Genomic DNA, 13,465 nt, shown 5'->3' on the forward strand with positions numbered 1-13,465 from the left:
TCATGGCCATCCCGATGGCCCCTGTCACCGTGGCCCTGGGGACACCGCAGGGACCTCACGGCCCTGGGGACAGCACAGCCAGCTCCGTGGCTGTGACACGGTGGCCCAGGGGGACATCGGGGACACCCATGGCCATCCCGGGTGGCTGTTGTCACCATGGCCCCTGGGGGACACCATGGGGACCCTCACGGCCCTGGGGACAGCACAGGCCAGCTCCCATGGCCGTGACACGGTGGCCCTGGGGACATCGGGGGACCCCATGCCCATCCCGGTGGCCCTGTCACTGTGGCCCTGGGGGACACCACAGGGACCTCACGGCCCTGGGGACAGCACTGTCAGCTCTTGTGGTCATGGCACGGTGGCCCTGGGGGACAGCACGGTTGTCACGGCCCTGGGGGACAGCAACAGCCCAGCTCCGTGGCGGTGACACGGTGGGCCCTGGGGGACACCGGGGGACCCCCCATGGCCATCCCGGTGGCCCTGTCACCGTGGCCCTGGGGACACCACAGGGACCTCATGGCCCTGGGGACAGCACGGTCAGCTCTGTGGCTGTGACACGGTGGCCCCTGGGGGACATCGGGGACCCCATGGCCAGGCCGGTGGCCCCTGTCACCGTGGCCCTGGGGACACCACGGGGGCCCCTCACGGCCCTGGGGGACAGCATGGGGCACTCACAGCCCTGGGGACAGCAGGGGCCATCTCCGTGGCGGTGACACGGTGGCCCTGGGGACAGCGTGAGGGGGCCACCAGGCCCCGCCCCGGCCTACTCCGTCGCCATAGCGACACCAGGCCGGGCACGCGCCGCCATCTTAAGTCCGGGCACGGGCGTCCCGGCTCCTCCCCCTCCTGTACCTCACTTCCGGTCACACCGCCAGCGTTCGGGCGGCGGCGCCGGCGCGCCAACGACTTCCGGCGGAGCGGCCAATCAGCGCGGCGGCGGGAGGGGACACGTGACGCGTCGGCTGGCGGAAGCGGAAGGAGGGACGCGGGCAGCGGGATGGAGCTGGACGGGGCGGGCGCGGCACCGTAAGGGCGGCGCGGGGGCGGGGGGGGCACGGCCGGGCCTGCTCCCGTTCGCCATCCCCCGGCCTCACCCCTCCTCTCCCCGCAGCCCCTAAACGCCGGGGTACCGGCGGCGGCTCCGCGTATGGCGGATCTCCCCCCACCCTCTCTTCGATGATACCAGCGCGGCGGGAGGCGGAGGGGCCCACCCCGGGCCGGGGCTACGGGGGCGCCGCCGCCCGCCTCCTCCTCCTCCTCCCCGTACCCCCCCTCCCGCTTCCTTCCTGAGCGAGCCGGTGTCCAGCCTGGCCGTGGCCTACGGCAGCAGCCTGGCCAGCCAGGGCCGCGACATCGTGGACCGCAACGTGAGTGGCACCGGCGGGGGGGGGGGGGGGAGCTGCGTGGCCGCTTACCGGGACCCCCTCACGGTTTTTTAAACGCCTCCCCGTTCCCGCGCAGCTCGACCGGTTCGTCCCGGTGGGGGAGGCTGAAGTATTACTTCGCCGTGGACACCGTCTACGTGGGCAGAAAACTCGGGCTCCTCGTTTTCCCCTTCATGCATCAGGTGAGGGGCGGGGGGGGGGGGGGAAGGTCTGGGGGGGGGGCCCCCGGTACCGGGGCGGGGTGTGGGGGGGGGGCATTACCGGTGCCCCTAACGGTGTGCGCCCCCCACACACTCAGGACTGGCAGGTGAGGGTACCAGCAGGACGCCCCGGTTGCCCCCCCGTTTTGACGTCAACGCCCCCCGATCTCTACATCCCGGGGTATGTATGTCCCCCCCCCCCCCCCCGGGGACCCCACCGGGGACCCCCCCCGGGGGACCCCCCCGGGTGACATGTGTCCCCCCCCCCCCCCCTTCAGTGATGGCCTTCATCACCTACGTCCTCGTCGCCGGCTTGGCACTGGGCACCCAAAACAGGTGAGGACGCTGTCCCCGAGGCCACCCCCTGTCCCTGTGGGCTGGGGGGGGGTCCCCAGCCTGAAAAAGGGGGGGGGTGCAGAGAGAAGCGGAGCCCCCCCCAGATTTGTGGGGGTGTCATTCCCCTGCCCCCCCAGATTCTCCCCCCGACAGCCTGGGCTTGCAGGCGAGCTCGGCGCTGGCCTGGCTGATCGTGGAGGTGCTGGCCGTCCTCTTCAGCCTCTACCTCGTCACCGTCAACACCGACCTCACCACCATCGACCTCCTCGCCTTCGCCGGCTACAAATACGTGGGGTGAGAGATTGGGGGGGGGGGTCAGGGAGGGGTTTTGGGGGGGCTGCACCCCAATAACCCCCCCCTCGGTGATGGCAGGATGATCATCGGCCTCATCTCCGGGCTCCTCTTCGGCCGGGACCGGTTTACTACGTGGTGCTGAGCTGGTGCTGCCTCAGCATCTTTGTCTTCATGGTAAAAAGGGGGGTGCAGGGAAAAAAGATGGGGGGGGGGCTGTATTTTTTTTTTTTAGGGGGGGCTTCACACCCCTTTTTTTATTGTGTTTTCCCCCCCCCCCCCCAGATCAGGACGCTGCGGCTGAAGCTGCTGTCGGAGGCGGCGGCCGAGGGGGGTGCTGGTGCGGGGGGGCCAAAAACCAGCTGCGGATGTACCTGACCATGGCCATCGCCGCCGCTCAGCCCCTCTTCATGTACTGGCTCACCTACCACCTCCTCAGGTGAGGGGGGGAGCCCCCCCAAAACCCACTGGACCCCCCCCGACCCCCCCCCTTGAACCCCACTTTGCCCCCCCCTGACACCCTCTGCCCCGAACCCCACTTTTGCCCTCGGCTGCTTCAATAAACGCTGCCCAGGGAGCACAGTGGGGGCGTGTGGTGTCCGTACCCCGGTTTTTGGGGGGGCATTATCTATGTTTTTGGGGGTACAACCCCACTTTTGGGGGGGGTTAGATATCGGGGGGGACTTTGGATATCGGGGAGCCCCCCCCTCAGCATCATGGGTGTTGATTTTAGGGGTGCAGTGTCCCCTGGGCTGTGAGAACAAGCGGTTTTGGGGGTGTGGTGTACATACTGGGGTTTTTTGGGGGGTTACCCCAGTTTGGGGGGGGTTACCCCACTTTCGGGGGGGGGGGGTTGGATATGGGGGGGGCTTTGGATATTGGGGAGCCCCCCCTGTTGATTTTAGGGGTCCAGTGTCCCCTGGGCTGTGAGAACAAGCGGTTTTGGGGTGTGGTGTACGTACCCTGGGGTTTTTTTTGGGGGGGTTACCCCGGTTTTTGGGGGGGTGCACCCCACATTTTGGGGGGGGCTTTGGATATTGGGGACCCCCCCCCAGCATCATGGCTGTTGGTTTTAGGGGTGCAGCATTCCTTGGGGTGTAGGAACAAGCGGTTGTAGCATGTGCTGTCCATACCCTGGTTTTTTTTGGGGGGGGGGTCCCTGCTTTTGGGGGGGGTGCACCCCACTTTGGGGGGGACTTTGGCTATTGGGGAGCCCCCCACCTCAATGTCGTGAGGGGCCCCCCCCTTAAAATCATGGGTGTTGCTTTTAGGGGGGGCCGTGTCTCTTGGGGTACAGGAACAAGCCGTTATGGGGTGTCCCCCCTCCCACCTAAAGCCACCAGGTTTTGGGGTCTCCTCCTTCCCCCCCCCCGAAGGGGGTGTCACCCCCCCCCCCCCCCCAGGATTTTGGGGTGCGGGGGGGCACCCCTGAAGCTTTGTGTCGTCCCCACCCACCCCATGACACCCAGGGTGTGACACCCATGGACTTCGCTCCGGCGCCAGTGACGCCTTCGAGCTGTTTATTAGCGGGGGGGGGGGGGGGGGCAGGTGACACCCCATTGGGGGGGGGGGGGCGTTGTCACCCCCCTGTGTCCCCCCCTGTCCACCCCACCGTCACCCCCTGTCCCCCCCTCCTCAGTGACTTTTCTTCTCCTTCTTCTTCTCCTTGGGTTTCTTGGGGAGTTTGTCCTTTTTCTTGTGCTCGTGGTGCTGGGGGGGGGGTTCAGGGGGGGGTTAATGCCATGGGGGGGGGCACAGGGCTGTGTGTCCCCCCCCCGGGGTGCAGGGGACAGCCCGGGGGGGGTTTTGGGGTGCAGAGGGGGGGAGTGGGGGGGCTGTCCTTACCTTGCCCCTCATCGTCAGAGCTGGAACTGGAGGAGTCGGAGGAGTGGCCGTCCTGGGGAAGGTGGGGGGGGGGGGGAAGTTGGGGGGGGGGGGCCCCTGGGGTGTCCCCCCCCACCCAGCCAGGGGGTCCCTGGGGGGCTATGGGGGTCCCCAGGATGGGGGGGGGGGGGGTGTCCTGGTCCTGTGGGGGGGGGGTCCTAGGGCTGTAGGGGTGCTGGGGTCCCCCAGTTCATGGCGGGGGGGGTCCCCAGAGCAGGGGAGGTTCTGGTGCTATGGGGTGCCAGAGTTTGGGGTCCCAGAAGTGGGGGGGGGGTCCCCGGGCTATGGGGTGCCAGAGTTTGGGGTCCCAGCAGTGGGGGGGGTCCCAGAGTTTGGGGTTCAGGGGGTCCCAGGGGCTATGGTGGGTGCCAGAGTTTGGGGTCCCAGAAGTGGGGGGGGGTCCCAGAGTTTGGGGGTTCAGGGGTTCCCAGGGCTATGGGGTGCCAGAGTTTGGGGTCCCAGAAGTGGGGGTGGGTCCCAGAGTTTGGGGTTCAGGGTTCCCAGGGCTATGGGGTGCCAGAGTTTGGAGGTCCCAGAAGTGGGGGGGGTCCCAGAGTTTGGTGTTCAGGGGTTCCCAGGGCTATGGGGTGCCAGAGTTTGGGGTCCCAGAAGTGGGGGGGGTCCCAGAGTTTGGGGTTCAGGGGGGCACGGGGGGGTCCCTGGGCAGGGGGGTGGTCCCAGGGCTATGGGGGTGCCAAGAGTTTGGGGGTCCCAGAAGTCGGGGGGGGGTCCCAGGGCTATGGGGGTGCCAGAGTTTGGGGTTCAGGGGGCACGGGGGGTCCCTGGGCAGGGGGGGGTCCCAGGGCTATGGGGGTGCCAGAGTTTGGTGGGTCCCAGAAGTCAGGGGGGGGTCCCCAGGGCTATGGGGGTGCCAGAGTTTGGGGTCCAGAAGTGGGGGGGGTCCCAGAGTTTGGGGGTTCAGGGGGGCACGGGGGGTCCCTGGGCAGGGGGGGGTCCCAGGGCTATGGGGTGCGAGAGTTGTGGGGTCCCAGAAGTCGGGAGGGGGGTCCCAGGGCTATGGGGTGCCAGAGTTTGGGGTTCAGGGGGCACGGGGGGTCCCTGGGCAGGGGGAGGGTCCCAGGGGCTATGGAGGTGCAGAGTTTGGGGGTCCCAGAAGGTCGGGGGGGGGTCCAGGGCTATGGGGTCCCAGAGTTTGGGGTTCAGGGAGTCCCAGGGCTATGGGGTGCCAGAGTTTGTGGGTCCCAGAAGTGGGGGGGTCCCAGAGTTTTGGGGTTCAGGGGCAATTGGGGGTCCCTGGGCAGGGGGGGGTCCCAGAGTTTGGGGGTCCCAGGGCTATGGGGTGCCAGAGTTTGGGGTTCAGGGGGTGTGGGGGACCCAGGTGGGGGGGGGGGGCGGGTACTGGGGTTACCGGGGTGCTGGGGGGGTCCTGGGGCTTTGGGGGTCCCAGGGTTTGGGGGGGGGGGGGGGGGGGTGTCCTGGGGCTGTGGGGTGCAGGGTCCCGGTACCACAGCGGGGGCCCAGGTTTGGGGGGGGTCCCGGGGGGGTCCCCCACAGCCCCTCACCTTGTGCTTCTTGCCCGGCTCCTTGTGCTGCTCCTTGTCCATGGTGGGGTGTGTGGGGGGGAGCTGCCAGCGGCTTGCGGTGCCACCCCCGGTCCCCCCCCCCGGCTTTTATGGGTGCACTGGGTGGGGTGGGGGGGGGGAACCTTTGCCCTGGGCGGTTGCCTCTCGGGAGGGTGGGCGGGGAACCCAAAATATTTGTTGGGGGGGTGTGTTTGCATGGGTAAGGGGGCAAGGTTCCGGGGACACACCCCCCCATAACCAGGGACAGTTCTGTCCCTTATCCCCCCCCTCCCAACACCCCAATTTCCCCCAACAGGTTGAGGGGGGGGGGAATAGGGGGAACCCCGAGGTCCCCCCCCCAGCCCACAGGGCGTGTCCCGGATCCAGCCCCCGCCGGCGCCAGGGTTTTTTCCTCACTGAGGTGGCGGATTTGGGGTGCTGAGGGTGGGGGGGGCCACATAAAAGGGGGTGCAAGTGCCCCCCCTGGGACCTGGACACCCAGTTTTTGCCCCCCACCCCACCCCCAAAGGGCCTCATCCAGGCTTGGGTGGTCCCAGACCCATCAAAAGAGCTCCCCCGCCCTCAAGTTTGAGCCCCCTCAGCCCCCCCTGGCACTTTTGGGGTGCCCCCCCCCCCCCAAGAAGCCCAAGCCCCCCCCCGGAGGGTGGTTCACATCTCCCTTTATTCAGAAAAAAAAAATCCCTCTAACGTATAAAAAAAACCCGACCCCCAAAATTAATAATTAAACCCTAAATCTGGTTGATTCGACACAACAATCACAAACAACCCCCCCCCACGTGCCCCCCCCCCCCCCCAAAAGCAAGGGGATGGGGTCCCCTGAAAAGCACTGGGATCCCCCCACCCCCAAAATCAACGGGATGCCCCCCAAAAATCACTGGAAGAGGGTCCCGTCCCCCTCGGGTCCAGCCGGCCCCGCTGAATCCGGGTGGGAAGAGCTGGGAAAGGGGGAGAAACACACACCCCCCACGTGGGAGGGGGGCTGTTTGGGGGGGGGGGGAACCCCCCCCACCTCCCACTAGTGATTCCCCCCCACCCCCCTCTTTTTTTTCTACAAAAGAATTTTAAAAAAAACCCCATTAAACTCCCCCCAAAAAAGAGAAAAATAATTATCAAGAAGCAGCGAGGTGCCCAAAATGCACCAGAGAAGTCATTTTGAGGGGGGGTCTCCTGCCTTCAGGAGGGGGTCCCACAAAAAGGGGGTGCCCCCCCCCCACCTCAGAGGGTGTAGGCGTTGCTCATCAGATATTCCTTGTCGTCCCCAGGGACCTCCATCCCGTTCCCGGCAGCTCCGGTTTTCTCTCGGCACGTCTTGAGGGTGACGTCAGTCACGTAACCCAACAAAATGGCTGCCAGGATGGCCAGGAGCACCCCCAGTGCCAGCGCTGGGGGGGGGACACCCCCAAAAACAAAAAGAGAGGTGACGTTAGGGTGTCACCCACCTCCCCAAGGAGAGGGGGAGCGGAGCCCCGCCGGCGCTTACCTTTGGTAGAGAAGAAATCGCCGCGGAAATCGGCGCCGGGTGCCAACCAGTATCTTCTGTGGGGGGGGAAACTGGGGGTGAGATGGGGGAGTGGGGGACACACGGGGATGTCCCCAAGGTCCCCGGGGGACGGTCCCCTGTCCCTCACCTGGCTTGGGGCCGCAGCGGCTCAGGCATTCCTCTTCCCTCTGGTAGTTGTTCTTATTTCCCCGGCAGCCGCCGTAGATGAATTGCCGGCAGGTTCGGTTTGCCGGGCTGTAGTACCAGCGTAGGAAGGAGGCGCGGCACGGGCCGGTCACCCGGGGGACAGCGCAGTACTCTGGGGGGGGGATTTAGGGGGGGGGACGTTGGGTGTAGATCCCCCCCAAAATTCTCCGGGCGTTGCCCAAGGAAAGGCGGGGTGGGGGGGAAAGGGATTCGGCAGCGCCGAGCGGCGCGGGGAGGTTTTACCGTCGTAGGTGGAGTCGGCGTCGGTCTGCTTGGTGCGATGCTCGGGTTTCTTCGGAGCTGGGGAAAAGGATAAAAGAGAACCCAAAATGATCCGATTTGGTGGGTTATTTTGGGGTGTTTGGTGCTAAAACAATAAAAAAAATCCCCAAAATAACCCGATTTGGTGGTTATTTGGGGGGTGTTTGACGCCAAAACAATAAAATAAACCCGATTTGGTGGGTTGTCTGGGGGTGTTTGACACCAAAACAATGAAAAAAAAACCCCCAAATTACCCCCAAATAACCCAATTTTGTGCATTATTTGACACCAAAACATTAAAGAAAAAAAAAATTATCCACCAAATCGGGTTATTTTGGGGTGTTTGATGCCAAAATAATGAAAAAACCACCAAAATAGCCCAATTTGGTGGATTATTTGCAAGTGTTTGACACAAAAATGACCCAATTTGGTGGGTTATTTTGGGGTTTTTGGCACCAAAACAATAAAAAAACCAAAATGACCCGGATTTGGTGGGTTATTTTGGGGTGTTTTGGTACCAAAACAATAAAACAAAACCCAAAAATGACACGATTTGGTGGGCTTTTTTGGGGTGTTTGAACACCAAAATGACCCAATTTGTTGGGGTATTTTGGGGTGTTTGATGCCAAAACAATGAAAAAAACCCCAAAATAGCCCAATTTGGTGGATTATTTGGGAGTGTTTGACACAAAAATGACTCAATTTGGTGGGGTTATTTTGGGGGTTTTGGCACCAAAACAAGAAAAAAACCAAAATGACCCAATTTGATGGGTTATTTGGGGGTGTTTGACACCAAAACAATTTAAAAAAACCCCAACAAATGACCCAATTTGTTGGGTTATTGGGGGGTTTTGACACCAAAACAATAAAAATTACCCGATCTGGTGGGTTATTTTGGGGTGTTTTGGCACCGAAACTATAAAAAAAAACCCAAATGACACGATTTGGTGGGCTTTTTGGGGTGTTTGACACCAAAATGACCCAATTTGGTGGGGTTATTTTGGGGTTTTGGCACCAAAACAATAAAAAATTACCTGATCTGGTGGGTTATTTTGGGGTTTTGGCACCAAAACAATAAAAAAATTACCCGATCTGGTGGGTTATTTTGGGGTTTTGGCACCAAAAACAATAAAAAATTACCCGATCTGGTGGGTTATTTTGGGGTGTTTTTGGCACCAAAAATAAAAAAAAAAAAAAGACACAATTTGGTGGGTTATTTTGCGGTGTTTGACGCCAAAATGACACAATTTGATGGGTTATTTTGGGGTGTTTGATGCCAAAACAATGAAAAAAAACCAAATAACCCACCAAAATTGGGTTATTTCAGGGTGTTTGACATCAAAAACAATTTAAAAAAATCTCAAAACAACCCTATTTGGTGGCACGGGACGATCCGGGGATGGGCTCAGTCCCTCCGCCATGACCTTACCCCCCGCCAGGCCGCAGCTCTCCCGACATTCCCGCTCCGTCGGGAAGTTGTTGGCGTTCCCCGTCGCAGCCCGCCGAAGACGAAGCTCTGGCAGGAGCCGCTGGTGACGTTGAACCCACCACCGCGGCATCGAGGCCCCGGCACCGGCCCACCGCCTTCGGCAGCGAGCAGAGCTCTGCCGGGAGGAAAATGAAGAGAGAGACGTTAACCGCCACCACCGAACCCCGCTTTCCCCCAAATTTGGGGGGGGCAGACGCAACCCGCCCCGGTTGGGAAGGGCTTTATCGGCTAAAAAAGGGGGGTTATCGGCTAAAAAAGGGGGGTTATCGGCTAAAAAAAGGGGGGTTATCGGCTAAAAAAGGGGGGTTATCGGCTCGGCAGCCCAGCTCCGCGCCGATTCCCGGCACGAGGCAGAGCCCGGGAGGTGAATTGTCCCCCCCAAAAAACATCCAGCAGCCCCCCCCACCGCCTGTGCTGCTTTCTGGATATCTTTATTATCTGCTGGTTTAATAAATAATAAACCAAATAATAGTAATAAACCGTCATGACTAAGCCGAATAATAAGAATAAGCCAAATAATAAGAATAAGCCGAATAATAAGAATAAGCCGAATAATAAGAATAAGCCGAATAATAAGAATAAGCCGAATAATAAGAATAAGCCGAATAATAAGAATAAGCCGAATAATAAGAATAAGCCGAATAATAAGAATAAGCCGAATAATAAGAATAGCGAATAATAAGAATAAGCCGAATAATAAGAATAAGCCGAATAAAAAATAAGCGAAAGAAGCCGAATAATAAGAATAAGCCGAATAATAAGAATAAGCCGAATAATAAGAATAAGCCGAATAATAAGAATAAGCCGAATAATAAGAATAAGCCGAATAATAAGAATAAGCCGAATAAATAAGCGAATAATAGAATAAGCCGAATAATAAGAATAAGCCGAATAATAAGAATAAGCCGAATAATAAGAATAAGCCGAATAATAAGAATAAGCCGAATAATAAGAATAAGCCGAATAATAAGAATAAGCCGAATAATAAGAATAAGCCGAATAATAAGAATAAGCCGAATAATAAGAATAAGCCGAATAATAAGAATAAGCCGAATAATAAGAATAAGCCGAATAATAAGAATAAGCCGAATAATAAGAATAAGCCGAATAATAAGAATAAGGCCGAATAATAAGAATAGCCGAATAATAAGAATAAGCCGAATAATAAGAATAAGCCGAATAATAAGAATAAGCCGAATAATAAGAATAAGCCGAATAATAAGAATAAGCCGAATAATAAGAATAAGCCGAATAATAAGAATAAGCCGAATAATAAGAATAAGCCGAATAATAAGAATAAGCCGAATAATAAGAATAAGCCGAATAATAAGAATAAGCCGAATAATAAGAATAAGCCGAATAATAAGAATAAGCCGAATAATAAGAATAAGCCGAATAATAAGAATAAGCCGAATAATAAGAATAAGCCGAATAATAAGAATAAGCCGATAATAAGAATAAGCGAATAATAAGAATAAGCCGAATAATAAGAATAAGCCGAATAATAAGAATAAGCCGAATAATAAGAATAAGCCGACACTAATAAACTGAATTATAAGAATAAACTGACACTAATAACCCAAATAATAAGAACAAACCAAATAATAATAATAAACCAGCACTAATAAAACAAATAATAAGAATAATAAACTGAATAATAAGAATAAACCAACACTAATAAACCAAATAAGAACAAACCAAATAAGAATAAACTGAATAAGAATAAGCCGACACTAATAAACCAAATAATAAGAATAAACCCAATAATACTAAATAATAATAATAAACCAAACAATAAGAATAATCTGACACTAATGAACCGAATAATAAGAATAAACTGACACTAATAAACCAAATGATAAGAATAAACCAAGTAAGAATAAACTGACATTAATAAACCAAATAAGAATAAACTGAATAACAATAATAATAAACTGGCACTAATAAACTGAAGAATAAGAAACCGAATAATAAGAATAAACCGACACTAATAAACCGAGTAAGAACAAACCAAATAAGAATAAGCTGACACTAATAAACCAAATAAGAATAAACCTAATAATAATAATAATAAACCAAATCATAAGAATAAACCGACATTAATGAACTGAATAAGAATAAACCGAATAATAAGAGTAAACCTAATAGTAATAAACCTAATAATAATAAAACCAAAAGAGCCAGAAACTTCCAGTTTTAGACAAAACCGAGCCTAAATCCCCGAATTTGGGCTTTACCGACATCCCCCGTCACAAAAACCGACTTCCCGGCGGGCCGGGAGATGGGGGGGGGACCCTCCCCAAACGGGATCACGGGGGTGGGGGTACGGCCCCTGAGAGCCACAGGGAGGTTTGGGGGGGGCTCTACCTGCTGCCCCCCCCCCCCAAATTAATACCCCTTCCCGGGGTCCTGGTGAGCTTTTGGGGCGGGGGGAAGAGCCGGCGGCACGCGGATTTACCGGGCCGGCGGCCACGGACGCTTTGGGTGCCGCAAAATTATCCGGCCGGGACCCCGATTTCCAGCTGAAAGTGATGAAATACATAAAAAAAAAAAACCCAAAGCGCCACATTTTTGGCTTGGGAAGAGAAAATCCCGGCGGGATCGGACTCCAGCAGCCCGAGGGGGGGGCCCTAAATTTCTTCCTCGTTAAGCCGCCGAGGTAACGAACTGGGTTTTAAAAGTGCAAGTTATTTCCTGTTTACGGAGATTTGAGGGCAGCGACCGAGCGAACTCGCTCCCTCCAGGGCTCCCGGCCGCTCTCCGGGCTCGGTTGGGATAACCGGGATCCGGATATTTTTTGCTGGGATAAAGAGCCGCTGCTTCATCCCCAGGGAACGGGCCGAATCCTGTGACCGCAGGGGGGGCTGAATTTGCCCTCCCCTATGTTTTGGGGTGCTTTGAACCCCCCCCCAATAAAACCACCCCAAAACCGGCGTCGCGGAGGGCTGGATTTCCTGTCGACGAGGAGGAAGTTTGGAGGTTTGGGTTTAAAAATGACAAAAAAAGGGAACAGAGGCTCTTGCTGGAGAAGCGGCGGCGGTGCCGCTCCCCACCGGGACCAGAGACCCCCCGCAAAGGAATGACCCCACCCCCCCACCCCCGAGTCCCCCCCCAGGGACCTGGGGTCACTCCCTAAGGCCGTGACTCCGCTCAGACCTTTCCCTAAGGTCATGGCCCCCCCTCAGCCCCCCAAAAGGCCACGACCCCACACAACCTCCCCCCCAGACCGGTTCTGAGACCCTCCCTGACGCTGTGACCCCAAGGGACCCCCCCCCCAGGCACCCAGGGTCACCCCAAGCCCACGACCCCCCTCAGACTCTCCTTAGGCCTTCCCCCCTAAAGGTCACAACCCTTAGAGAGGCCCCCCCAAACCCACAGCCTGCTCTCCAGGAGCCTTCAGAGCCCCCCCAGAGGCTGTGACCCCCCTCAAACCCTCCCAGAGACACCCCCCAGGAAGGTCAGGCCCTTAGAGAGGCCCCCAGAGCCCCCCCAGACCCACAGCCTGCTCTCCAGGAGCCTTCAGAGCCCCCCCAAAGGCTGTGACCCCCCTCAAACCATCCCAGAGACACCCCCCACGAAGCTCAGGCCCTTAGAGAGGCCCCCAGAGCCCCCCCAAACCCACAGCCTGCTCTCCAGGAGCCTTCAGAGCCCCCCCAGAGGCTGTGACCCCCCTCAAACCCTCCCAGAGACACCCCCCAGGAAGGTCAGGCCCTTAGAGAGGCCCCCAGAGCCCCCCCAAACCCACAGCCTGCTCTCCAGGAGCCTTCAGAGCCCCCCCCAGAGGCTGTGACCCCCCTCAAACCATCCCAGAGACACCCCCCACGAAGCTCAGGCCCTTAGAGAGGCCCCCAGAGCCCCCCCAAACCCACAGCCTGCTCTCCAGGAGCCTTCAGAGCCCCCCCCAGAGGCTGTGACCCCCCTCAAACCCTCCCAGAGACACCCCCCACGAAAGTCAGGCCCTTAGAGAGGCCCCCAGAGCCCCCCCAAACCCACAGCCCGCCCCCCAGAAGCCCTCAGAAGGCTTCAGAGCCTCCCCCTCAAGGTGAGGACCCCCCCTCAAACTCTCCCAGGGACCCCCCCGAAGGTCAGGACCCCCTCAGAGCCCTAACAGAGGCCCCCCGAGCCCCCCCAAACCCACAGCCTGCTCTCCAGGAGCCTTCAGAGCCCCCCCAGAGGCTGTGACCCCCCTCAAACTCTCCCAGGGACCCCCCCCAAAGGTCAGGACCCCCTCAGAGCCCTTACAGACGCCCCAGAGCCCCCCCAAACCCACAGCCCGCACCCCAAGCGCCTTCAGAGCCCCCCTTCCAGGCGGGGATCACCCTTAAACGCTCCCAGGGACTCCCCCGAAGGTCAGGACCCCCTCAGGGCCCTCAAAGGCCGCGACCCCC

General features: G+C 58.0%; 1 protein-coding gene and 1 long non-coding RNA gene across 2 annotated transcripts; one reads left to right on the forward strand and one right to left on the reverse strand.

The window, feature by feature from the left end:
* Window positions 1–175: 175 nt before the first annotated feature.
* Window positions 176–2,663, forward strand: LOC132320655 (protein YIF1B-A-like). The gene is given in 12 exon segments (XM_059833198.1): window positions 176–271; window positions 1,112–1,156; window positions 1,158–1,367; window positions 1,462–1,482; window positions 1,484–1,567; window positions 1,684–1,774; window positions 1,864–1,932; window positions 2,059–2,215; window positions 2,294–2,339; window positions 2,342–2,389; window positions 2,498–2,551; window positions 2,554–2,663. Coding segments are annotated over 12 exon segments (1,023 nt in total). The 3' UTR covers window positions 2,656–2,663.
* Window positions 2,664–7,278: 4,615 nt separating this feature from the next.
* LOC132320662 (uncharacterized) lies at window positions 7,279–9,072 on the reverse strand. The gene is made up of 3 exons (XR_009484572.1): window positions 9,018–9,072; window positions 7,571–7,627; window positions 7,279–7,439 (listed from the first exon to the last, which is right to left on the reverse strand). It is a non-coding gene; the product is annotated as an uncharacterized LOC132320662 (long non-coding RNA).
* Window positions 9,073–13,465: the final 4,393 nt, after the last annotated feature.

Source organism: Gavia stellata, chromosome 42 (assembly GCF_030936135.1).
Source record: "Gavia stellata isolate bGavSte3 chromosome 42, bGavSte3.hap2, whole genome shotgun sequence".
Classification (NCBI taxonomy): domain Eukaryota; kingdom Metazoa; phylum Chordata; class Aves; order Gaviiformes; family Gaviidae; genus Gavia; species Gavia stellata.